The sequence below is a fragment of the Wasmannia auropunctata genome, unplaced genomic scaffold, assembly GCF_000956235.1.
Source record: "Wasmannia auropunctata unplaced genomic scaffold, wasmannia.A_1.0 LD336026.1, whole genome shotgun sequence".
In the NCBI taxonomy this organism is placed as follows: Eukaryota; Metazoa; Arthropoda; class Insecta; order Hymenoptera; family Formicidae; genus Wasmannia; species Wasmannia auropunctata.
This window is the reverse complement of record NW_012026864.1, coordinates 96658-122972: the sequence shown is the minus strand read 5'-3', so window position 1 is coordinate 122972 and position 26315 is coordinate 96658. Positions and strand designations below refer to the sequence as shown.

At 36.8% G+C, this 26315-nt stretch overlaps 1 protein-coding gene across 1 annotated transcript; it reads right to left on the bottom strand.

Annotated features, from left to right (window-relative positions):
* Nucleotides 1–1511: 1511 nt before the first annotated feature.
* Nucleotides 1512–25234, bottom strand: LOC105452641 (phosphoinositide 3-kinase adapter protein 1). Its single transcript, XM_011693932.1, has 18 exons — nt 24391–25234; nt 21329–21382; nt 19588–20035; nt 19308–19502; nt 18804–19069; nt 7707–7863; nt 7230–7617; nt 6561–6857; nt 6214–6349; nt 5845–6035; nt 5226–5292; nt 4601–4918; nt 4490–4531; nt 3891–4313; nt 3674–3790; nt 3335–3429; nt 2797–3016; nt 1512–2548 (listed from the first exon to the last, which is right to left on the bottom strand). Exons 2-18 carry the CDS (start codon nt 21336–21338, stop codon nt 1923–1925), a joined length of 3996 nt encoding a protein of 1331 aa, XP_011692234.1. The 5' UTR covers nt 21339–21382; nt 24391–25234; the 3' UTR covers nt 1512–1922.
* Nucleotides 25235–26315: the final 1081 nt, after the last annotated feature.

Here is a 26315-nt window from a genome sequence, read left to right as displayed (position 1 = left end):
TTAAAACCTAATTACTGCCAGTTAATTTAATTGATATCGTTCTTATGCTATACAAAAAATAGTACGACATTTTTGGGAATTGAATTCGATGTTTGCACGGACGTAACCAGAGGGAAGTAAACCAGAGGGTGCAAAAATACATTTGTAATCTACAAACGGGTGCGACTTAACATTTTTTCATGCAAAAAGTAGGACAACATGTCACCGTGACACGTTGTCGATATATTATACATATACATCATCCGTGTAATGATAAAAAAAAATAATAAAAAAGCATATCATCAATTTTTACAGTCGTTTCCGGTTGATCGACATCTTTGCGTTACGGAATAAAAATTTTCGTAAATTTTTTGCGCCCCTGGTTACTTCCCAATCAACAAACAATGTTTTTTAAACGTTTTTAAAATATTTATTTATTTAACATTATAATATTAAATAAATATTTAAAAAAATATTTAAAAAACATTGTCTGCTGCTTAGGTTAAATTATTCTTTTCTTATACTATATTTCTCATACGCGGGATTCGAGGAAGTCCGCTTTATTGTATAACAGTTTACGATCTCAGTTTGAATCACGTCATGTATCCCGAAATTCATGGGCGTATTATATTAATTGAAATCTGCAATATTTTAATCTGCGAAGGGAGTAATCGAATTAATTACTGCCTCGCGTGGATAATATCGGACGGGCGGACTCGGATAGTTTTTTGGAGAATCTGCGAATTCTTCAAAACTTACTGCGTATCTATAAAAATGAAATTGATCAATGGTAATTGCGATAACCATTGTCTTACACTTGTACGGCTATACTTTTATATAGATAGATATATTATGCCACATACAATTATATCGAGCACGACGAGATACTTATAACTATCGTCAGACACATATAAACTTTATTGGTTAAATTTATATTATTAATATTACAATATTTCAGTCATAATTTTTTTTAAACATAAAAAAACACAATATACAATTTGCATAAAAATTTGTCAACGAATATTTATATAAGTTTCGATTTCTGAGTTTTTACTTCTTACAATTAGTCGCAATAGGTAATAAAACTTCATATTACTACAATAGGTAATAAAAATTCATTGAAAACAGGCTTGATAAAGTAATCTATAATTATAAACTGGAATATATAATTATATTCATTTTTTATGTCTATAATTCTCTATTTTAATTATAACATTTTTTATTACGTATATGTTTATATATCATAATTGAAATTGATTTGTTTCTCAAAATCACAAAAATGTGCGTTATATATTATAGCACTAAGGAAATTGATAGAACACGTACTCTAACAAGTGATTTGAGTAGTCTATAGCTGATGTGTGACATAAATAACTCAGATTTCCAAATGCTTTAAGGATAAAATCACTAAATAAGGACTGCACTCTCTCGTATGAATCACTGGCATCTTTCTCAATCACGACTCATCAGAAATTCCCGTAATTTTGTTTCTTGACTTGAGAGAAAATAATTCTTGAAGAATTGCATTAAAATTTGTTACAATAGATCACTGATTTATTTTGCACATTTACGAGATTTAATGCTTATCTAAATAGGTGAATCTTAAATTGAATACAAATACGTTTAGAAAAAAAAAAACATTAAGTAGTTTCAATTATTCATAATAAGTCTTAAATACGCGATTATTTATTAAATTTTATTGCGAATTTTATTTAACAATAAAGTTTGCGATTTTTTTCATTTCAAGAATGAAACAAGAGAAATTCGAGAGAAAAATGAAAACAGGACAATGTTGCTGTATAGATCTTACATTAATATTTTTAGATATCAATTGTTAGTTAACATTCCACGGTCTCTAGATACTTATTATTTTTAGATATATTTTTATTGACTTGATCGTTGAACGATTAGCTTTACCTTTGCATTACAAAAGTCGCGCGGAATTAAACAGTGTGAAAGATTGTACCTCGCGGTGGCACGGGTGGTGCAGGCAACTTCTTTGGTATGGCGCCGAGAACCCTGGGAGCATCGTGACCCATATTAACAGCAAGGTTCATGTAGTCCGGCATTCTAGTCTCGGTGGCCTCATTCGTGTTTTTCGAAATATTCGCCGAATCCACCGGCACGTGCTCCTCATCGCGCATTGTCTCGGCGGTCTTTCGACCTTGAACAGCGAGCGCGGAGTCGACCTCGTCAACGGCAGGTTGAGCGAGCGGCGGCATCACCTTCGCGGCGTCGGGACACGCCTCGGCGGTATTGTCGAGATGTTCGTCCGCGGCTTTCCGATCCACGTGAACGGAATCGATGGACGTCGATTCGTTGCCCGTGCAGTCTGGAATGCACATTCCTGGCGGCGGCGCCAGGATTGGAGTGACATTCGACGCCGTCGGTTCGATGTTCGTGTAGCTATTACTGCTAGCGCGTTTCGTCGCCTCGGTTTCTTCCTGGCGTTTGTCCGCTGGCGAGGCGACGACGTTCTGGACAAAGTCCAGATTATTGATATCCATCGGATGCTCGCGTGGCGAGGTCGGCGTCTCCGGTTCCCTCGAAGAACCATCCGTTTTAAACGCTGCGAAAGTTGAATTGCAGATTACTTAATCTTTGAGAGTTTTTAAGCATTTCTGTAAGTCTAAATTGTGGCTCTAAATGGCTACAAGATAATGTTGTGGGTATAAGATATTGTTGAGACATCTGAACAATGCCTGATTTTTTTTAATATTCTTTATTATAAATATTTCTTCAATTGCAATATTTCTCGGAATATAGTTCGGGACGATGATAGAATAAATAGGAATGAATATGATTCGATTAATTTACCATGAACAGGTAATCCCGACGGTGGGAACGCAATGTAATACTCGTTGTCGTTGGCCCTGGACGGTGACTGTGTTCGTCGGAGATCAAGATCACGCGCGAGAGAAAGACTCGGCGATGGGGAATACCCGGATGCCGGTGAATATCTGCCTGTGTACGGTTTAGGCGCAGGTGGTATTTCGTAGGACGTCATGCCAGTTTTCTCATCCCTGACATTCTGGAGCTAGAAATAAAAAATGTAGATCTAACTTTATAACGCAAAAATATTGCTGTTTTATATCTTTTTCAATGCGTAATTTCTTTCGAAGATTATATTTTTTCTTTAAATATAAAATTAATACCTGATTTTGAATGGTATTGAATATTATTTTTAATAACTAGCACAATTTCTACGTATAAAAAAATGAATTTTTGGGGCAAAAATTACAATTTCAGGCATGCGGATCACACTTTGTTAGTAATTATTTTATTTCTTTGATCTATTCTGTTGATCGATAATTATTTAGCTGGATTGATTATTTTTGATTTATACCGCACGTACCCTTCTGTCTTCGGAATCGGAATGGGTTCCACTGTCGCCCAAGCTTGCACCGCTGCAACCGCTGACAGTGCTCATTCTGCCAGATGACGATGAACCTAAGAAATTTCGTAGAATTATACACAACGTACCCAATTATTTACATAAGAGTATTATAAGTTTAAAAAATATCTAAAAAGATCTTTAAATATATATACAATTTCTAAATTGTTTTTCAAATGTATTTTGTAAGACTTTTAGAACGTTTACTTTAAAAAACATCTTAAGGATAATCTGAATTATTATTTAATATAGTCTATTGAATTGTTAGATAATGTTATCTATTATGCTGGATTTACTTACTAGAGACGCTACGAAGACTTAAACTGCTGACAGGCCGGCGATCAGCTAATCCGCCGTTAATACTTTCGGATTTGCTCGTAGAGGAATCGGTGGCAACTCCAGCAGACTCCTTTGTATCTATAACAAAAATCAGTTGAAAAGTTTTTCAGTTGTTTTTTCGTTTCGGCAATCTGCAGCCAGATAAAAATGGATGTTCTAAAAGTATAGTGACACTCACCTTTCTTTCCCTTGGAGAAGAATTTTCGTATCTTGTCGAAGGGCGTCGGGGTTCTCATTTCTTCTTTCATTTTCTTTTGTATTTTGTCGTATTCCTCCCGCATCGCCATGAGCTGTCGCTGCTTGTCCTTGAAACTTTGCTGAACGTCGTTTCGCTTACGCCAATTTTCGACGAGTCTCTCCACTTCGGATATCGTGAAGACGTTGTTTTTGAAATCGTTTATGATTTCCAAGAGCTCGTCTTGGGGACCTGACGGCTCTCTGGACTTGGTACTACTGTTGGACGATGTTCTACCGTAGGGAAGATTCTGACACATTTTCTGACCGTAAATGTCCTCTCGTGCTGCCGAGCAACTTTGATAACATTCTTGGCGAGTGGGCGTGTTTGTTCGGGACGGTAGATTCGTAGTTGCTAGTTTTGTACCTTTAATTATGGTTCGCATTGTAAATTTAGTACCCCCGCACATTTGTTTTTAAATGCGATTAGATAAAAATTAAAATAAATTAAACTGTTATAATTTTATGTAGAATTATTGCGGATTATTTATACAAAAGAGAAATGCTGATGAGTAAGATATACATTAGTATTTAAATACTTGCCAATTACGTTATGGTGGAGAGAATTCGTGGGAGAAGAGTGATCTGTGAATTTAATATATTATATAATAATTGTCTGTGAATTATGTGTACACAACAGTTTGGGATATTTACCGACGGCATGCATTTTCATGTACTCCTGGAAAGACGTATTCAATCCGTGTGACGTGACCGGGGTCGTGGGTGTGGACGGCAGCTGGTTATTAATTACTGGCGTAGGCGTCGGCACGATCGAATAATTTGCGGCTAAGGGGTTTGCGGTCGTACTAGAGGTGCTCGCTGTTTGCAGACTCGGGTTCAGAATTGTTACCGGCCTTACGTTCGGTGGCACCGAATAAGCCTCGCTCAAGGGCCTTGGCCGACAATAATCTTCCTTTTCGTTGCTGGTTTCGTTCGCGACCGTCGATGAGACGTCCGTGGTTGAATTCGATTCTAAATACACATTTGCATTACCCTCGAATTCCTCTCAAGACTAATGAGAGAACGAGTTCCTTTTTAAATTTCTTACTGAACATCTTCGAATATAGGACGAACCATTATTTTTTGAAAGATATTTTTGTGCATAAAGGTACGCCAAAAAGGTAGAATAATATTTAACATATGAGGCACATATAAACGTGTAGTATTATCCAAAGTTATGTAAATTTGAAGTAAATTAATGTCAATAATTTTTCAATTTGCGAGAACAGCAGAATCGTTTGTTTGCGTAATATTGTTGTAGCGGTATATTTTTTAATACCTGTTGATTGATTTGTCTGGCTCATGACTTTGAAGTAGCTATACATGTTGCTTAACTGGTTCATTTGCTGAAGTTTTGCCCACGGGAAAAAAGTCACGGTCCAAAGTGACGATCGAAACATGCAACGCAGAATTAATTCATTAGTTAACTCATCGACCATTCATTATTCGAGGAGTATTAAATTGAGTGACGTGCAAATTCGCGCGGTTTTTTTCTCCGAGATATTTCTGTTCCGCGATAAGCGAAAGAAATTCCTAGAAAAGTAAGATAGACTTTAAAAAGAAAAAGATAAAAAGTCTTATTTAATATATCAGAATAAAATTTACCTCTTACTTCTTTTTTCATTTAATCTCTAAATAGAAATTCAAGATTTCGTCAAAATTTGTCACAATAAGACAAATATTTGAAACTGTCGAGATAAAATGAAGAAATATGAGACGTTATTTTTATTTTGATACATTATTATTTAAATAAAATTAATTCCTTTATTGAAGTGTGCGCCTTTTGGAAATTTTATAAAACGGATACGTGGGTGCCTTGAGAAAAGAATAAAATATCGCGGTATAAATACCGATTGTGTTCAATTATTTGCGACGTCTAAAAGGCGAGATTTTTGTACCATGTAGCCCTGCAGTTGATGGGCCAGTCTCGCGTGTCCGGCTTGCTCAGCAAGATCGGCTGGTGTCAACTCGGAAATATTCTTCAAGTTACACGCCAGATCACCACCAGGACATTCCAATAATTGCCACGCTAGTTTCTCTAGGCCAAACCGCGCGGCGAAATGTAGTAGCGTCGGATTCTCTTCTGAACCTAAAACGAAGATTTGAATTGCTCAAAGATAGCTGTTTCAAAAAGTTTGCACGCTGTTTTGTATTTTTATCTTTTTTCTTATCGTAAAATAATAATCAAAACTGTATATTGTCGGTGAAATAGAAATGTCGATCGAATATGTAACTTTCATTCAGTTATTAAGTTAAGGGTTACTTACTCGTACAATTTTTATGTGTGGGCATCATACCTCTCGGAGTTGATAAAAGATTAAAATAAGGAGGGACATTTTTCTGAAATGCATGGACCATCCAGTTGTCAAATTGTTCTCGATCAGTAGAACTGAAGCCGAAAGTCTACAATAGATAGAAAAGACGCAATAATATATTAAATCTAAAATAATGAATTAAGTCTAAAAGTTTCGTTCATTGTTTATAATAATCACGATGAAGTGATCGAACTAAAAACGAATTGTCTATTATTTCTTTTATAAAATAGAGACTGGATTATCATAAAAATCCATATTAAATTAAATTAACCCTCGTAGAGATCGTTAAATCGAATTACCTGGCACATAAATTCGAGGGGATTATCGTGCGCCCTGAGAATCTGATCCAATTCCCGGAGTCTGCTTTCGCATTTGACTTGCCTAACGCCGAGCGAGCATCCATTCTTGATTATTCTCACGCCAACCAACATGGAAACTTCGAGACATCTCTCTGGTATTGAAAATTGCAGCGCGTAAGGATTTCTCCTTTTCACGTTGCTTATGTCGATCGCATCCCCGCAACGATCGACAATCACAGAGACATTATCCTTGGGACTCAACGGATCGTTTAGCAAAACGATTATCCTATTTTGTCCCTGCGAACATAGTGTATATATATTTTTTTTTGAGTACTTGCAATATTTTCAAATTTTACGCAAAATTCTATTAAAATGCAAATATCAAAAATGTGCAGGTGTTCCAGTGTTTTTCGTACAAACTTTATCAATATACATTCTACGAGCAAAAATATAGAGCGTCCCATTATTCGAACGTTATTGTTTTTTTAACGACAGGTTCTTTAGCTATTATAAAATCAAATTACTCTAAAAAAAAGACTGGATGTCTTTTCAACAATAAATTTTTTCCAATTTGTCATTTTCTTCTTGTATATCTCCTGCAATCGTGAGAGCTGTCCTGAAGTATTTAAGAATTTTCTTCTATAGACGTATACAGATAATTACACCTACCAATTTGACCTTCTTCGGATGCACCGAGAATGCAGTTTTGTCGCTTTTGAGGGCTAACGGCGGCGTAGGGCCTAGAATGGCGACCGCCGCACCCAGCAATTCACCGACGAACGTCTCGTCCTGGTCCTTCACAAAGAACTTTCTCCACTGATCGTAGGAAACTAGGCTAGATCTATGAGTGTCATTGATGTGACTGTCTTGAACGCCCAGCATCATCGCCAGCACTTTCTCGGTGACTAGATGGTTGGTCAGTTGGACGATGTGCTCCGGGTTGGTCCGCACGCGTTCCAGCAATATCGGGCACACGACGACGATCTGGAGGCGAGAAGATCGGATCTTCTCTTCTGTTTTCGGCGCTATCGGCTCCTCGATCGCCATGTGACGTACTCTGAGCCAGAAAACGTTATTAATTGAAATTCTATCTGAATTCTAATTGTGGTACGAAAATAAAGATATTTCGCTTTATATTATTCTTACTGGAACGGCGGTCGTCCTTGCTGACGGCTGATTTGCTCGAAACATGCGGTGAGGTAGTTAACCCACAGATTAGAAGCCTCGCTTTCCTTGCTAAACACGAAGACGACATCGTTCTCTACGTGTCCGTCTCTTGATAAGACTGTAGCTGAATGCGACCCTGAAACAAGCAATTGAAACATCAAATTAATTGACTCGAGTAACTGTAAGATTGCTTCTCATGTAGGGACATGCGAAAAAAGTTTGTAAATAATATTTGGTAAGGATGGAAGTGATAAAATGTTTTTCTCGAAGCAAAAATGATTGAATAGTGTTATTGAGAAACGATTGAAAATAATACTATTGAAAATATTATCGGGTTTAATTATGCAATTTTTTTTCGCTGATTATTTAACATTTTTTTGCAGATTAGTTAATGATTTTATCATAGATGCTTTCTCAGCCTAGTTAATTTGCTGTGTCCTACTTGACCGCTCTTTAATTTTCAAAATGTTACCCGTAAATGTGTCACAAGCAACCTTGATTCAGCTTTGTCGTGACGCACGGGGAGTGCATTTAATTTCGTGTGACGCACATTACAGAACACGCGACATGGTTGTAATACGTTTGATGAAATAATGCCGTGAATAACGCGGCTACCTCGTGCTTGTACACGCGAGAAACAATGACCGTAGAATGATGAAACGGTTCCGTAAAATCCTAACGCGGAATCAGCACGTTGTGCAGCCGGTGACTCGAATCAATTGAACGAGTTTAACGCGATATTGTTGATATGTAATGCGGACACAGAGAATGTACGCTTGACAATCTTGCTCCAATTGAATGCCAGCAGATAATCATTTATAACATTAACATTTGTAAGACATTTTTGTATTTAATATTAACGTTTCTACCTTAGTTACGTTTCTAGAAGTATATTCCGATATTTTGAAGAAATATTGTAAAAAGTTTTATGGAAGAATCTTTTAAAGAAAAATTTATTTTAGATGAAACAAAGAAAAGTTATTAAAAGTGCGTCCAGTATTTTTAGTTTCTCGCACGTTTTTTTAGAATATTTTATAAAATAACAAGTCAAATTTATTGTCAATAAAATATTTCATAACAGTGACGAAGGAAAAAAGAGAGAAAGAGAGAGAGAGAGTTCTGTAGTCTTTTATTTTACTAACGAACTGTCGCGACACGACACTTTTACTCCCGGTACGTGAGGCGCGTGGCTTCCGTTTTTAGTGTTTCCGGTTTGAAATTGGATTCATTACTCGTGAAGCTAAGTTAAACCTCACTTTAGACTCAAAGTAAATTTCATGTATATCACATAGCCTCTACGTAGAGTTTTAATTACTTAACTGACGGCGTTAATGTTACTTGTTCCAACATCCCTTCGTACGCAACACGCGCTCTTTTTGTCCTATTTATTTTTGGTATTTATAACACTATTTGTTTGTTTTCTTTTTGTTAATTGAAAAAGTTCTAAAATATTTACAAGTTTTAGTTTATTAAATTTATTTATTTATTTAGTTTATTTTAAAAGTTCTAGTATTTATTTTTATTATTTTTGTCACAATAAAAAATGATCTTACAAGACGAAATTTATCCTTCAAATTTATTACTTGAAATATTTTATCATACATTATTTTGAATTATTATATTACGCCATGTTTCATATTATATGTATATTATAATTGTTATTACAAGTTATGTTTCTCGTGGATTTCATTTCGACTCTAACTGTCAGCGGTGTCCGGCAACCATGACGGCGACAAACTGCGATAATATCGCGAAATGCTCTCGGTTTGTAACGCACGTGGGTCGCGGGTCACTTCTGAATGATGATAATTGCTGCGAAAAGATCAACGCACTCGAAGAGGCGCACGTCAGATTACTCCAAGACGCATTGATTTCACTCATGACGTACACGGAATGTTTGAAATTCTCGCGATAATTCGCGAGAGTTCGCGTTCTCGCACTTCGACTTACGTGTAATCGCGGAAAGATCTAAAAAGATTGGCCGGTCTCGTCTTCGCGGTCGGGGGCTGGCATAGATATCGGCCATCGTCTCTCTTGTGAACGCTCCCGATTGTATTCAGAAGACGAGTCGTTGAAGAACGCGCACCAGCCCCTCCGTTTTCTCGTCACTCTCCCTCCCCCGTTTGAACACCAGAGTCTAAATTCCAATCTTCTACTTATTCGCGATCGCGATTGAGCGCCGCTGGCGGTTGCGCGACTCTCTCGATAACATCGCGGTTGTTTTGGCTTATAGGACAAGATCTTTGCCTCTCCTGATCGATGACTTCTATCGAGAACGAGGACGAGCCCGCGGATGTCGATGTACGACTGCCCGAAGCCATTCTCGAGAGGAAATCGTACCGTTTATTTCGAAGCCCCACCCCGCGCGCATTGTTTTCACGCTCGGCTTCGGCAGGACGAATTAGGCGATGCCCATAATTTTTTTTTTCTGTACGCATGATGCATGTTAAATTTCAAGTTCTCCATCCGAATCGTCCGTTTCTGCGTTCGACTACGTCAAACAATGGCGATATTATACAACCGCAAGCCAAATATGTATAGCGGCTGAATTAAATCTTCATTATTTATCATCGATAGAATCCATTTGTACTGTTTGTTCAGAATATAATTTATTGGTCTGGGTCCTTCATGTTACGATCACAGAAACAATTTTGAATTGTTTTGAAATAAATATTTTCTAATCAATTTTATGAATAATCTCTTTTTGTAATAGAAAATTCTAAGAATATTAATTATTATTTCTAATTTCATTTAATTTATATTACATTTATTTTAATAATAAAAATTTCAACAGTGTAACATTGATAAAAACTTCATTTTTAAGTTAATTTTTACAAGATTTTATTACATACGAATTTTATATTAGGAAGGAAATAAATTAATCAACTGTTAACTTTTAATTTTTTAAGATAATTTTTGAACAAAGAAGAATTGACAAAAAGTCTCCGTAAATCTGATGCTACTTCAAACGCATTTTGTATTCGACTCACACGCAGTGGTTTTGCATTTCATTAACATACCACGTATCCTGCATCGGATACATCGGGATGCGATAGCTAACGCCTTCATAAAGAATCTGGTGAAAGATGCATACGCTTGCGCGTCGCCCAGAAATAACATTCTTCATTTTCACTTTTGTAAATATCATTAATTATGCAATATGCAAGGTGTTTTGCAAAATTTGTGAATAACAATGCTTCAGGCGAGATAATTACCGAAGTATTCGATGCTCCGTTTGGCGTAATAATCTTCCGCTTTTATCCTCATTTTCACTTCGCTTATACTAGGATCCGTGCACTCATCGATTCCATCCATTCATCTCGCACCACTAAAAGAAGTATTATTCGCGATTGAAGTAAACGAGCATTTAATACATAACTGATTTATTGAGACGCTTATGTTATGTTAAGAACTGATAAATTTGCACCGATGTTATAATAATAATAATAATTAAAAATTTTAACATATAGATAACACTTTTGATATAAAAATATTAAAAATACTATTTTTTTAAATGAAAACGCGAGATAGATGTTATTTCTTAGCATTCGAGATTAAACTGTTATGTTGATATTTAGTTGAAAAATTAAAAAGAAAAGAGTATACGAGAGTTGACGAGGGCAAAACTGATCTCTATATAGCGTGAGGCGCGATGGAACTGAACGGACATTCGAATATTTCTCGGGGATGCACCGACCATCGCGACATTCGAGTCTGGCGCAGGCGCGTCGCTAGACGGGCATCGCTCGTTACGAGAGATTTTCTGGATCCACGTGGCGATCCATAGATCATTATCACGTCGACGAAATTATCAAGAGAGAAGAGTTTTTTTATAATTATGAAACCAGAATTTTTGTAATTATCGCGCAGAACGTTTCAACCAAAGCGTGTCTCACAGCTAAACGTAAATCATATTTTTGACATCTCTCATACATCCTGCGTTTAATTTGTTCATTTTTTTTATTTTATATAAAGGTCTACATTACGATAATTCTCAATAATTAAAAAAATTTCTCATTAATTAGTAAATTCAAAATTACAATTAATTGAAGTGAAAGGGACTTTATCTATTGAAGTAATATTCACCCGTGAAAGGCTTTCGACGCTTTTATCGTTCGTCTACATCATGGATCACATAGTTTTCTAAAAGCGGAGACGTAAAACAGGGGCTCCATTCACCATTGAATCGAAATTCCGCTGGCCTAATGCGGCTTTTAAAGAAGACACCGGTCATTTATCGGATCTTTTATTTCCATTGCTTTTTACTCTAAATAGCTTATTATTCAAGTCAATGATTATTCATCTTCCACTATATATTAATGATTTTTTTTTCTATAATAAAATTGAATAACTATTTTTATCTGAAAAAGAATAGAGAAGAATTTTTTTTTGCTGCATCTCATTGTTCCGGCTATCATTATCCCGTTCCGTCTTTTCTTTGCAACTAAGCTCACTCATGCGAACACATATTGATTTTTGTCTATAAATTACATACAAAGAATATTTCTAAGACATTCTATATATGTCTTTTAATATAAGCGGCTGGAAGAAAAAAAATATGTACACATATTACGTGTACAGAACCACAGTATTTCACATTAATTCGTTTATTTCTATAGTAACGTATATGCCGCATATCTAGCCGCGCATTTGATACAGAAATTAGGCTGCTTCAATTAATCAGATCGGAAGAGGAGACTGAGTCACTCGGCCTCTCGTACGAGGGAATAATAATCGTCTTGAGGTTCACGAGAGCAATTCCCCGTATCTTACACTCGAGGCTGTCTCTGTCGTACTTGTACATCGCGTTGGATACGGCCCATTGAGATGTGTCGAGACTAGGACGGACAATATTCTAAATCTGACGAAACTATAGGGAAAGGAAGTAAGCCCTCTCTATATCCAATTTTGGTTATCTAATGTAAGATAAACGACGTTATGTGAAGAAGAAAAATTCAGATTAAACCAGTAGTTACGATAACACAATATGCGATCCGTGCAAGTCAAAAGGGCAGCGAAAATGATGCCTTTATTTAGCCGAAAGGTCGAGTTATCTAACGATAGTTTTTAACTGACTATTATGAGCGCTATACATATTATGAGCGCGTTTATCCCGCCGAACTCCAAAAATAACAATGTGAAATAACGAATGCCGGGGATATTTCTGTCGCGGGAAACGCGACGGAATGCATATTGCGGGAATGCAAAGCGGGTAAGAAATCATTGCTTATGTACGCCAACGCAGCGCGGTGCATATAACGGTTGCATTCGGGGCATATGTGCTGTTTATAAATTTCTCGGAGGGACAGAATACGATAAGTCTTGGCGGGGCGTTTATAGGTTCTCCGCTTTCTCGGAAATCTCGACTGACAAGAGAATCATTAGCCATTACGGGGAATAATAACCGATAAAATTTTTTTCGTTGGAATATAATTTGCGATTTATATATGGTGTTCCCGAACCGTCGAGCCATCTTTTTATTTATGAGTTTTTTCTAATCAATTTGAAATAAATTTTTCTTTATTAAATATATTAAGAGACTGGTGATTTCTTATTTAAAAGCAATGAAAATGAAATAGAAAGCTTAATTTTTATGAAAAAAACAGTAATAAATACGTATACATGTTAGGTTAATAAATACATGAATAGAAAGCAAGAAGAATCAGGGATAAGCTATTCTTCTCGGATTCTGCTGCATCATTATTTTGGACTATAGGTAGGCCGGCCTATTGAAAGATTAAATCTCTGTAAGCTTATTAGAACCTCTAACTAGATGTCCTCTTTCAAAAATCCTATAAGCTAGATTTATCCGACGCCAGAATGATTCAGACATATTTTGTTTCTATAGATAATCTCTTCAGATTTATCCTTGTACAAAAAAAAAAATTATGAATATTGTTTTTGTCTTTAAAAAAGTACTTTAATTTCTTGTACTCAAAGATTATTCATCTCTTTTGATATTTTTGTTAAGGAAAAATTGATGTTTAATTAGTAAAAAAAAAATTCGTGGATAAAAAGTGCCTTTAAGGAAGAAATTTAGTTTAAAGTAATTTTAAAGTCAAAAGTCAGTCTTGTTTTTTTCACTTGGAACGCAAGAAGCCTCTCATACGAGTACGATTCGTAGATATAAATGTCGTAGATATAAATGTCATGTCACATGAGATATGCTATGATATTTTTTCTTAAAGCAAATAGTGTCTATCTAACGTATTTCATTTTAAGCTACAGAGGATAAATATGTTCCATCCATACCGTCTTTCAGTCCCTACCGTACTTTCGACAACGTAAAACAGAAAATCATCGCAGATGGTTAATCTCGAAAAGTCGAGATGAAACATTCCTAATTTGCCCGTGAGTGCATTTTAATATAAGGAGTGTCTTTACTGAAATATAAGGAGAAAAGATTCGTTTGACAAATATCGAGATATATATAACTCGACGATAAATACCGTTCAGTCTATTTGCGGGCGATCCGCGGGATCGATAAGCGGGTGGGAACTATCGAAGAGAAGCGGACGCGACTTTTGGTTCGCTGGATAAATCGTAGTTATACCGGACATCGCGTATTGACCAATCAAAGCTCGTTTATGTACTTGATGGTCGTTCCAACTCCGATCGCGCCTCTCGAATCCCTTTTCGAGCACGAATCTAAATTGACGTCGAATCAAACGAAACCGATGTGTATTTCCGTGAGAGAAATTTTCATTGCCCTTCTGAACTAAAAACATGTTACACTAATCGATCGCGAACCCTTTTAATTTTTATAGACATTTATCTGTTTATGGTGATAATATACTATTTCTAAAAAATTATAAAAAATTTTAATCGAGTCAGAAATTACAACGTTATAAACATCCTTATTTAATGTTAATACTTTAAAATACTTACACTAAAATTAGTCCTTGTTAATGATAAAATTAACTAATTTTTATATTTTAATATTATATTATATGAAAAAATTATTTGAAAAAATTTAATGGTATTACTTGTTATAAATCCTAATTAAAAACGGTTAATTTCACTGATCTCTTTTTTGTCATAATATTTGAAAAATCTTAAAATATTCATCATATATCGCGACTGAAAGACGTAAACAATTAGCAGTTGCGAGCTTTCCAGCGGTTTACAGAAGCTCCGTTTCACCCCAACGGTTTCTGGACAAAATCTCAGAGCGTAAACATTTATAGTACGGGTAAATATCGAGGCAGGAGGGTATCCCTATCCCTTCCTTTCTTCCGGATGTTTTTGTCGTTCCTCGAACGGCAACGTGCATGACCGCCTCCATGATAATCTGTAGTAAATCCGAGGAGCAAAGTAGAAGCACGCGCTGGATACAAGTGGAACACGGTTCAATATGCACAGACTCGGCCACTAATTGCACTAATTACGCTGTTTGCGATTCGAACGCAACTTAATCAACACAACTTGGAAAGTTTTCATAGCTCGAGAAAAGGAATAATTAATGATAATTATAAAAGATACATTATTGAATAATTTATTATTTTTGTATATGTGTATATTAAAAATAAAAACAAAAATATAATAAATCCTATTCAAGACCGCGATATTGTCCGTTAAAATGCACTATATATTTTTAATCCTTTACGTTCCGATAAATAACTAAAGTATTTATAATTATTAAAATTTTCTAATTGACTAGCTGTCTCTGCGTCAACTTTTCCCGACGCTTCTTGATTTATTATTACGTCGGGGAGATCGAGACGCCTCACGGAAACTAACTGTCAGCGCCGGAAGCGTTAGATCTGTGCCGGGGTAACCACCAGGAAGTACGACCGGTAAATAATATGAGGATAGAATCGAACATGCAGACGGAATGCTTAATCCCGCGGTTACTGACCTCCGTCTTTCAGTAGATTTATGTGAACTCGGTTTATCACCCGGCCCCTAGTTTGTTGATATCGCGCTACAAGTTGATCTTTTTAACACGCGCATTTCCGTAGATTCACGCAAATCGAAAAATGTAAAATCTGTTTCCATCCGTACTTTACTCTTTCGTTTTCTATATAATATAGAACCATTCGTATTACTGATGTCATAGCCAAAAGATAATCTTACATAAAAAAAAATAGGACCAAAATAAAAAGTGAAATCTTTCCGTGCAAGATTTTGTCTAAAAAATTCAATTTTGACAATCAAATCATGGCATTGATTAAGTTTCTTAATAATATCGAATAAAATTTGCCAGTGTTCAAAAGTGGCTGCAAAGCAAGAAATGTGATTTTCGTTCTGGAAACGATCTTTCCTCCAGACGGGAGGGAAGAATTTATGGCGTGGGGGAGAAGCGTATTCTTTCGATGAGGCCGTAGGATGTGCGCCAATACGACTGCCTGCAACCTCGTGTCAACATATGGACGGATATTTCCGTTTCGTGCTGGCGGCAGCGACATGGCACGCTACACGACCGACGCTCGCAACGGAAGACACGTGAAAACACATTCCAAAACGAATCTAAGCTTTACAAACACATTCGGTTATCTATCCTTCCGCGGCATAGGTATCGTAAATGACAGATTCATTGAAAGAACAAATTAACGCTCTCTCAGTCGTTTATGGACACGCGTTACTCTCGTGGGATGAATATTTGTGCAAAATATTATTTCTTGAAATTGCACAACACTTGTCGATTTAATTTTCAAGAGTACAGTCGTAAAGAAAAAAAAAAAAAACAATTTCACGAGAGTGGATTTTATAATTGTATTTCTTGCATTAAAAAATGTCTTTGTATTGAATTAGAACTTTTTTATATTGTCTTTATATCGCTTCAGAATAGTTTGAAAATTATATCTGACTCGCAGAACGTAACACAATAAGTCTTCATCCGATATACCGATGTGGCCTAGTTGTGAAGTCAATTAACGGAGATAACAAAGATGATTGTTGACCACAGAGCTTTGTCTTACCTATTTATACATATTTTTCTTTTATTGCTGGTATCGCAGATGGAATTGTTAATTTTGACTGTTGCGTGAGTATCTACGATTCATTTCCGGTTGTAATTAAAGCGCGACCGGATGCTGGCTGAGGTCATATTTTTGCTGTTAAATGCACATGTGCTACAACCTCGCCCGCTTGACTTTCTTAATTAAGAGACTGCTCAGCAGCTCATGCTTTTATTTATAGATATCTTTACACAATGCTAATCGAAGTAACTCTTAATAATTATTAAATTTTAATAATTATTAATCAATGATTATTAAATTTTAGCAAAATTCTCGTATTGCACAATACATGATTCGTTAAAATTACTACGTTTACAATGGAATAATATTAATCACACTATATTTTTAAAGCTTTGTTTAATATATTAATATTTATAGTATTTGGTACATTTAAGGCATATTTTTATTCAATCATATTTTGCTATTAGATTCTGAGAAAGTTGGAATTTAAATGAATAATGAGAGATTTTTCGTATCAGAATTTGATTGCTATTTAAAAACTTAGTTTGTACATTTATTCGTCTTTACAACTATTTATTACAATTTATGTAGTACATTATTTATTGCAAAGTTAAAATCTCGATTTTTTTTAATTAAAAAAAAGTGAATTTTACATGCATCGGAAAATTCTTCGCTGTAATTACTTATGTAACATCGTAAATCTCGGAGTTTCACGATCGCGTATATGATGATCGGCACGACCAGTGAAAAAGTTGTTCGTTGAATACTAAAAGTTGTGAACTTCCGGGGCGGATTTCATCTGACTTTATATGCGCGTTCATCTGCGAACCGGTCCCGAATTTTATCCGTCACGTGATCACGAGATCGCCGGATATCCTTTATAGGCTATTTATGTTAACTTCAATTTGAATTTTGAGGCAAGCTGAATTAACTAATAAAATAATTTATACTAACGTCGCGTGTACGATATCTGCTCTTAAGTAAAATATGTATGATTAAATTATTAATAACATTATTATTGCTGACGTTTTTCTTATCATGGATTCTTTGAACATAATTTAATTATATTAATTATAAATAGATTTATAGAGGTTATTAGGCTGCGAATTATTTTCATGACAGAGAATATTTTCTTCAATAAAATTTTTCATTTTATTGATTACTTTTGTTTAACATTAAGTATATTATTGATTTCTTGTTGAACTAATATTTTTTGTAATTTTAATTTTCTCATTAATAAGAAAGGGATTTGATGCGCTTAATATTAACTAAAAATTAAAATTGATTAGTGAAATATAAATGCAGTAAAGATAATTTATGGTTTTTCACATATAAGTACTTAGCCCTTGTCGTCGTAAAAGCTGTCCGATAAATGCAACGCCGTCTACCATTGTCACTTCACTGTAATTAAAGCCGGAGCGAACCGAAAGTGTCATATGAAAAGAAATTGAAGAACAATCGATGCAATGGAATTAACGATCGAAATTGTGTCGCAGTGCTCCGACTTTTATAACACAGTAGGCATGATTCGCGTTTTATGCGGGCGTGCGGCAAACGGAACGTGGGAATGCGAGAACTCTTCAAGTGGATTATGTTATCCTCATAGAAATGGCAATCAATGTTCATGATAGAGAAAGAATTCGTGGGATTCGCGCAACTGGGTGATTCTCTCAACGATTCTATGAAATTCCAAGATTTGATTACAAAAGGGCGTCTTCAATCGGAGAAAAGCGCTAGGAAGAAAAACTGATCTGATTACTGGATAGGAGATTATTAATCTAAAAACCAGAATTACGACATAATGGAACTAAAGATAGAATTGAATATCTCATAGAGAGAGACTTGACCTTTCATGACAATTTCAATCTTTTTATGACTATTTCAAGAGATGGAAACATTTCCATGACGAAGTCTATAAAGATAGCTTCGAACTTTTCATAAGAAATTAAAGTTACTTCCAAGTGAAGCCTGAAATCGAAATTGATTCGGATTCGTATTAAACTTGATTCCATTTTAATTATGATCTTGACAATCCATAGTCAAGAGTATATATAAAGAGTTATCATATCCCGTTTAATAGTAAGATTTAATGATAGCTTCATTATGATCATTTAATGATGTTGAAGAGTTGAGATCCACATCGTTTGGTACTCACCCTTATTGGACGCGCTCTTGTGTCTTCTTCGCCTAGTCCTGTTGCAAGACAGTTGTTTGCTCTTGTTACAATGCACGCCATCGATATCGTCGTGCTGTACTGGAGCTGCCACTGTATCTGCTTCCAACAGATTCCTGGATCCTTCCGTTTGTCGTCCAGGCGTCGCAATATTACCGGACGCGCCTGTTTCTTTCCCGAAAAAGGTGCCTATCGAGTGCCTTCTTCGGTTCGCCATTGTGGGAAGAGTGGAGGAAACGTTGTAATATCTGGAAAGAAGATTTTTCATTATTCTATGTTTTTCCTTTCTTTAAACATTCATCCTATATTTAACATATATAGGATATTTCATTTTTTGCAAATTATTTTTTAACGGTAGATTATTTGGCAACGAAAACCGAAGATATAACGAACAAAATTTTGGGTTTAATTACGAGGATATAAAATTAAATTGACCAAATTAAATGATGATCTCCGTAAAGAAAATAATAAAATTTTCTTATTAACCTGGCATCGTTCACACCGAAGAACACTTCTGCGGTATCGTCGTTGCTGTTATCATTGTTGTCATTATGTTGATCTTTGAAATTACTCGATACATTGCAATGAACCATATCATTGGACAGAAGTTCGCTGGTAGACTTGAGGACTCTTCTGGTCCCGCTAGGATGACGCCGATCCTTCTCGGAGTGCGAATGCGACCTACGTCCACAGAACATTCCAAATTAAATAAAATTCATTTATACTGTACGTTTCGATATTTGTGAAAGAGAAAGATAATCTTTACCTGTGAGGTAAATACGGTGACGGCGGCGCAACGTCGGACGGCCTCGGGTCGCCTTTGAGGAACTTTTGAGTGCGTTCACGTTCCGCGTTCGCGCTCACGGACCGGAAGAGACTGCGGAAGCTCCTCCTTTTGCCGCATCCGGGATAGACCGCGCCGTTCCGCGACAGCATCGAAACGCGCTCCTCCGCCAGCGTCGACGGCGTGCCCGACGCGTTGCCGCGACCCTCGTGCTGCGCGCCGGACGTGAACTCCGAGATCAGGACTCCGTCACCCTGGGACGAAGCCGCTGCGCCCATCTTGTAGGCCCTCCGACGAAATAGGGCGGAGAAGCTCCTGGACGACGTCGGGGACGCCGACGTTGTCGTCGTTGTCGTCGTCGTCGTCGTCGTCGGCGTTGTCGCTTTCGACGACGATGCCCCGCCGGACAGCGTGAAGTACGATGGATTATCTGTAAACATACGTATCGAACGGGTCCGGGTCACGAGTTTAACTCACTCACTGGATACTCTCTTCTTCGGTGGTTTACGAGAAATTATTAGATCGTTATGATGTGGTCCTCGTACATGTCGTACAGCTATGTTGAGGCGAATCGTCGTTGTAAAGGACATGAGATTGCGCGAATCCCCATGAGATGTCCATCATCAGCTTGTATAATTAACTCGAAGATTTTGTATTGTATACAGTTGATACTGTTACGTTAATCAAGAGACACATTCATCACGATCACTTTTACCGCGTTTAAATCACCAATAGGAAGAGATAATTATCTCTAAATAATTGATTAATTCTTTAATGTCTCATCGAATCGCTGAGTTTGACCTTTGATCCACTCACACCGCGATCTAAATGAAGAGATCTAGACGTTAAATGCCGTTCGTCTATTTTTATTTTAACATAATTTCCACACCGTTGCGATATCGGCATCGCGCTTGTAATTGCGGAGGAGACGCTCGTCTAATTTGAAATTAAAATGTCATTTGAAGTGACATTTGCTCTTATCGCGACCGGAGTTTATGCCACAGCCGCGACTAGGCTAATAGCGAGTCCACCTGTGACTGTGGGCGCCGTGTTACGTTCATGGGACACCATGGGACCGAGGCGGCTTGCTGCAACCATTGGGCACAGTGGGGGGATACATCGGACCGGACGTTGCATTGTTCCCCCACTCAGTGAACCGGCAGGAATACGCGGTAGCTGCGCCGGAAATGCACCACCTCGATTCGTGAGCCGTTTCACTGAGTCCGATGGGCATTATCCGGATAAATTAATCCAGCTTGTTATTCGGATAAAATTTTATCTGTTATCTACATTATTTACTATTTATGTTGTTCATTATCTTTTCCCACTAGCACATTTTTTTTCTTTTGTGTATATGAGCGAAATAAGCCTCAAAACTTAAGAAAAGTATTCATTGCAGATATAAATTTTTAATTTTAATAGCCGAAAAATTTTATCATACATTTATCATATACATACAAAGAGATAGAATTATATTGTTGTTCGTGTTTTGCAAATTAATCCGCCAAAATGCGCTAAATTACGTTACAAAATTACATTTGCACTTTTAACCAACAAATGTCGCAAGCAGACTACTGTTTGTCTGCGAGTGAAAATGAGAGATGTGAGGGACGCGCGATTGTGCGTGAACGACGTGTCTTGCGTACCAAACGCGTCTCTAAAATCTGTATGCAATCTCTGTGATCTCCGTTGAGATTGCACGCGGAGGACGAATAAAACTCACCGATTGCCATGATGACTTTCTCTGTAAAAAGGCTCAGTTGAATTCTAAGGATACCTGCAATATAAAAATATATATAGTTTATTTTTACGTTATTATTACATAAATATTTCTGTATCTGTGTCTGACAAGCAGAAGAATGTACGCGAAAAATTTATACATTAGATGTCTACAAAATTATTTGACAAATAAAATTATTTGAAAACCGGTCCGCGAAGATATCTATTTTTCATTGCTTTAATTATAATGGAAATGATATATACAGTTATTATTTGATTTAATGAAAAAGAAGGAAATATTAATCAATAATACAATTTCTTTGCAGATTCCTTTTAAGAATAACGAATTCTTGGTATCTTCTGCTCCTTTCAGATTCAGATAGAGGTTGTATTCGTGTAGTCTCTGCGCGTTTGATCTCGCCCGCTACTGAAAACACGTGCTGAAGTTTCGATGAAAGACCTCGTTACCGCGATCGCGGACCAACTCTCTCCCGATTCAGAAAATCACACGCGGGAAAGTGCAAGTGTCCGCCGGACACTTTCATTCATCGCTGAAAATACGCGCGAATATTATATTTAGCACGGTGAGAGAGGCGGGTATTGCGCGCACACGGGGAACACGACCCGTTTACACTTGCACACAGAAGGGGGTGGAGAACGAAGAAATGGGGGTCGAGTGCAAATGCGATTCATTCACGTGACATTATCACATTGTGATCCACGTATCTCGCATCCGATTATCTGCACAATAGTACCATCATCAAGCTGCTTTTACGAGGAAATCTCTCCTTTACGAAAACATGTCTTTCCTTTGCTCGAGCATGTCGTAATAATTGATATCTATCGAGCGAGGCACAGTTTATCTTTTTACCCGATATTATTTCTATTTAAAGCCTATTAAACTCGTAATACAATTTTGATGTTTTTAACATGCACGTATATACGGAACTTATTTTCATGTAAAATTATAGTCTACTTTTCTTCGTGTTTTATTAAATTTACGTAACTATTATTTTTGTCAATCCACGTGACTGTGATTGATGATATTAGCCAGGAATCTGTGCATTTCCTTGAATTTAGTTCAGCAAATACGTGATGCAGCGACAATTTTCTGCCCTCATAGTTGCCGCAACGGTTACTATTTTCGTACGACCAGGAGAGGCAGAACGTGGTAGAGGTAGAGATAAATAGAAAGGGTGAGAAAGAGAAGGAGAGGGAAAGAGAGGGGGGAAGAAAAAGAGAAAGAGAGAAGGGTAGCAATGAGAGTGAAAGAGAGAGAAATAAGGTGATTGTACCCATGAAAAGTTGAATGTTTCAATATACTCTTTTTTGCCGAATTGTGCGCTTAAAGAAGTGAAAAATATGATACTGTAACCTGATGTGTGAATGTAATAGTATATGTTATATAATATACACAATCTTAAATTATTAAGATATAATATTTTTTTAAGATAAAATTAATAATTTTCTTATTATGTTGCTATGAAATTTTTGAAAACTGAAAATTGGAGATATTTGTTTTTAACAGAATCAGATATTAATTTATGGTACAGTAAAATGGCGTGAGGAATAATTATTAACTAATTATTGCGCAAAAATATAAATTTTTAAATTTAATGTCAAGATAAAAGGGATAAAAGGAATTACTGGTTATATTAAAATTTTACTTACTGAATTTCGGGAAAGCAATTATAAAACAATTTACAAAAATTATACTCTTGTAGGTTGCTATATATATATATAGAGTTAATTGCTTCTTATAATCTTTTTTTCGAAAGAGATAATTGAAACGGAAATAATATATCGTATATTAATGATCGCTACGCGTGTGGGTGACGACGTACCTCGCAAATAAGAAATCTATTAGCCGCGACAATGTCTTTTATTTCGATTGTTCCTCGTATCGATTGCCTCATACAAAATACCGCGGATAATTCCGCATCTCCGAAACTGCGCGTTCCATCGCGTTCGCTTGACTCACACGAAATTCTTGAAAATGCCGAAGGCTCATATTTTGCACAAGTTCGAACAGTATCGCTCCTAAAGTTAAACGCGCTTTCCCGAACAAATCACGCACATTCGTTGCTATTAATAGAGGCCTGTTCCTGCGACCGTCGCGGAGCACGCCGCGTTGCGTCGCGCCCTGCATCTGCACCTGTAGCGACGCATAGCCCGATAAAAAGGAGCCTGTATCCGGCGATGTGCACGTGCCCCTGTAAACGCGCACATGTGCGCGGCACACGCTATATCCAGAATGTAGCGCGTTGTTCGAGATCATAAAGACGTGACTTAGCGAGCACGAGGGGGCCCTTGCTCGGGAAAAACGGCTCTCCCTTTGATTATTTTTTATTTCTTATCCCTTTATTTGACTTATTCCGTTTTTAATTGCTATTTTTCGAATTTCTAGCCTTTTAAGGAAAAGCTAAATTGATCTGTTTGCTAAGAGATTATTTCTGATATAATTCCTAAGATATAAGAAAGCGAGGGAAAAGATAAGAAAAAAATTATATACAGATAGATAAATAAAAAGAGAGAATTGTGGATTTAAAAATCTATACTTTTTAGATTATAGAAATTTGGAAGACGACTTTTATTCGGAGTAAATTTAAGCTTTACGTTCTTTTTCCTAATTTTATTTTATTCAAACACTCATCGATATTTTTAATTTCATGAACTGTACGCATTAAACAAATCAATCTAAAAAAATCTTGTCACAACACATTATTAAATTAATGTTAAACAACGAATAATAAAAAAGATAGAAGAGGCACGTTTTAATACGCAATATCTGCGTACTATCGATTTATCAAATATACTATATATGCAGATATTGCTTTATATATCGCTAATAAAATAACTATTTATATATACATAAGCCGTTCTGTATACGGGTGTCCTAAAAATATTCATTGCTGAAAACGTAAAGTGGAAGTGGTTGGTACAAAAGTGGAATTTTCGTGGGACAGATTTACTCCTCCGACGTAAGTTAATTTTGCATAGTACGTCGTAGAGTACGAATATGCAAATATAAGTCTAATCGATTTACCACGCGGCCTGCGAACTCACCTTCAGCGTTTCACCATTAATACAGCCTTTCATTATTTAATTTCTGTTCGTCCTACAATTCGCTTAGGATGATCCTCGAGAGAGATGATATTTATAATGAACTGCGAGAATCACGTCATTTTGACACTATCGAACAAATGACGTATCTTTCGTGAGAGATTGCCAATTCCCATTTGTTCCTTTTCTTCTTCTTCTCCTGAATTGCACATTACCCATAATATCTTCTTTGCACAGCTCGTCTGAGTTTTATATGTAATTACTTCACGCATCTTCGTACTTATTCAGGACTTTAATATTCTCCAATGCGTTCCCATACATGTATACAAATATTTCTTTGCGACGATTGTCTAGCCTTATTCATTAATCAGGATAAAACAACCCGATTGCATTAAATTCCATCAGAATAGCTTCATGTGTTGCTTTATTGCATAAGAACATATACAATTAACATAAGAATGTACTGTAGATGTCATTTACTATAAGGTCATTTAATGCATCCGCATACGTTTGACACTTGATTAACATAGTCAATTGCGATTCACGAGATCACCGACGACAATCGATCGTCACAATCTCAACGCTGTTTTATTCAGTCATGCAGCAACCAAGATAGAAACATTTAGATAGCAACTTTTTCTTCTTCTTTATCACGCTTTGGGGGGACACTGTTATCACCTCTATCGTATCCATATCACGGAGGAGGAGATCGCTGGAAACAGTTCGCGTGGTCCTTTTCGGGACTTTTCAGTTATCACTTTAGAGATCCGAAGGTTCCAACTCCGTCAGGGTCATGCTCGGTCAGGGCTCCGTGCACGGGTACGGCGCAACACTTCATGAAGCACTGACAAGCCAGACCAGGAGGGAGCCCCATCGTCGGCGCTACCATATGATTGCTCGCTCGCTCGCTCGCTCGCTCGCTTCACGCGTTCTCCTTCTCTTCTTCACTGCCACCACCCACGCATCTGGCAGTGGTGCGAAGGAACGCCTATATGTACGCTTCGTACGAAACGTTATTTCGGGATAGACAAGGACGGTGAAGCTGTGAGACGCCGAAGGACGGCTCGTCGACGATAAAGAAAAACGGACTCACGTGCGTTCTTCTTCTTGACCCTCGCACGAGGTTTTTCCCTCGTATTTGAAAGAACAATCCACCACATTCGTACAGTCTGTACACAAGCTGTCTGTTCAGTAGATCTCAAGAGTATAGACTACAGAGGTACGAAAGCGAAATTTAGAGACGTATAAAAATTTATAAAATTTTTAAACATTAATCTTTTATTTTTTAGAAATATTGAAAAAAGAAAAATAATAACTGATCCAATTTGAGAACAATAAAAAAAAAGATTAGATTAACTTGCGTCTCTTTTAAAATTGATACAAGATTTTGTTTTTTGTTCTCAGAATTCCAAGAGTTTCATAATGCTTTTCCTCAAAAGATACCAATAGTCAACAGTCGGGTGGGAGCATGAATATTTCTGTGATAACTATACAAAGCGTACGTATACGCGTCTATCTCGATGTTCACCTCAATTTCTGTTGAGGTAAGAATAGCGCCACGCGCGCACGCTTGCGTGTCTGTCACGCATATGCGTGCGGAAGCCGAGCGGAGCATGTATTTCCTGCCCTCAGAGAGCGTACGCATCTCCTCGAGCAGCGAAAGGGTTCGACCCTTTCGACACGTTTCTCCCAGCCGTGTCTCGTAAAACCCTTTGAGTGATTACCGTACCGTAACTCACCGGCAGTCAGTGATTGCTCGATTTAATCGCGACGGAAGGAACACGTGCTGCAACATTTTGATCGGTTCTGATCGAATTAATGATATTCATAGAGCCGGAAATTAATTCCGCAATTACCGCGATTTTCTGCTAGCAAAAATCAAATTCCAATATACCGTCGATGTAAATTTATGCTTGTCGAGCCCTTAA

Bases quoted from the DNA above. Each gene is read 5' to 3' on its own strand.
- LOC105452641 (XM_011693932.1), bottom strand. The intron at 5,293-5,844 runs GTACAAAAATCT...GCAAAACTTCAG, and splicing joins ATCAACTGCAGGGCTACATG to CAAATGAACCAGTTAAGCAA. The intron at 4,532-4,600 runs GTAAATATCCCA...TTAAATTCACAG, and splicing joins CATGAAAATGCATGCCGTCG to ATCACTCTTCTCCCACGAAT.